This window comes from Aplysia californica, unplaced genomic scaffold (assembly GCF_000002075.1).
Source record: "Aplysia californica isolate F4 #8 unplaced genomic scaffold, AplCal3.0 scaffold00718, whole genome shotgun sequence".
NCBI lineage: Eukaryota > Metazoa > Mollusca > Gastropoda > Aplysiida > Aplysiidae > Aplysia > Aplysia californica.
Window position 1 is genome coordinate 43,375 of NW_004797988.1, and position 1,581 is coordinate 44,955.

At 37.4% G+C, this 1,581-nt stretch overlaps 1 protein-coding gene across 1 annotated transcript in view; it reads right to left on the reverse strand.

The window, feature by feature from the left end:
- The window catches only part of LOC101854983, a 19,155-nt gene that overhangs the window by 3,632 nt on the left and 13,942 nt on the right, over nucleotides 1–1,581 (reverse strand). Inside the window, exon 10 of the mRNA XM_013088291.2 lies at nucleotides 114–237. Within this exon, the coding sequence (XP_012943745.1) occupies nucleotides 114–237 (124 nt within the window). The remainder of the gene's footprint in view (nucleotides 1–113; nucleotides 238–1,581) is intronic.

Here is a 1,581-nt window from a genome sequence, read left to right on the forward strand (position 1 = left end):
AATCGATAAATAAATAAATAATTAAATGAAAAAACCAATAAATCAATCAATAAATTAATCAATCAATCAATCAATCAATCAATCAATCAAGGTAAAACAGACAGAAGGGCCACCTTCAATGTCTTGCAGCACGATCTTCACCCCGGAGGCCGTGGTTTTCCTGAGGTTACCGCCCCTGTCCAGCACACCGACCGATTTCTTCACTGTGTCTGCCGGGTCAGACGTGTCCAAATCGCCCTGATGGGGGGAAATAAATTATGGTCATTAATGATAAATGAATGGAGAAGTATATGAAATGACGTTCTAAGAATGCCGAAGATAGGTTGCCCTATCGAAATAGATATGGTTTTGGAAACCAACTGGAAAGAGTAAATGAGGAAGACCAATTGGAAGCTCTAGAGGCACAATAAGGGATGAGGCGATCACACAGGGCCTGGATTTGCTGAAATTGGACAGGCAAGCGTGGAGTCGATTGCTCTCCGCCTTATGTACCTGACACTACGTGGAGAGAGTAAGTAAGTAAGTAATGATTAATATATTTGTTTTTAAATGCGATTTTCATTTTAATTGCTGGGTAGTTAGAGGGTGCTCCACCTGTATATCATATAATTAATTTGTTTGTTTTAATGTGCTTTAAAAAAATTATTGTAGAATAGCTGGAGGACTCCAGCGATTATAGGTCCTGCTCCAGTGACGTACACCAGGTGAGTTTTAGTTTAGTTTTAGTGAGTGTTTTACGGCACTTGCAACACAATAAGGGCATATGAGTGCCGAAATTAGAGATGTTCCCTGGTAATGTTTACATTAATAAATCTTTTTCAAATAAAGCTGTAAACATCGTAAATTTAAGCTGAGGTATTATTTTTAGTTTTTCTACCGTCTTGGTAAATGTAATGACAGTAAAACTGTGGAGAGAGGGAGTGGAAAGAGAGAGAGAGAGGAGAGAGAGAGACAGAGAGACAGAGAGACAGACAGACAGACAGACAGACAGACAGACAGACAGACAGACAGACAGACAGAGACTGATTGAGAGAGACAGGGAGACAGAGACACAGACAGAGATACAGACAGACAGATACAGAGAGAGAAAGAGGCGGAGAGAGAAGGGGGATTAAATTATGTTCAATTTGTACTGTGTATTATAGCTCAGCGGATCGAACATTTGCCTAGTAGAAATGCGTAAGATAAATATGATTCGATATTTAATTATTTTGTGTGCTTCTCTTTACTACAAATCAAACGTCTCATTCTATCCCCATACATGAATGATAAGGCACCATCATATTTTCTTAATAATAATAATAAATGACATTTATATAGTGCTCAACCCCGAATAAAGTCCACAGGCTCTTAGCGCTTTACAATACAGTACAACATACAACAGTAACATAAAATGTTGTGTTCTGACTAAAGAAAATTATTCCAAATATTCATCGTATCAATTTAAAAACAGAAACGACTTCAGATTTGTTCAAACTTGCGTGAATTAGATTGTTACTGTGTGAAGAGGTTTTGTTTGTTTGTGCATGTATGTATGTATGTATGTATGTATGTATGTATGTATGTATGTATGTATGTATG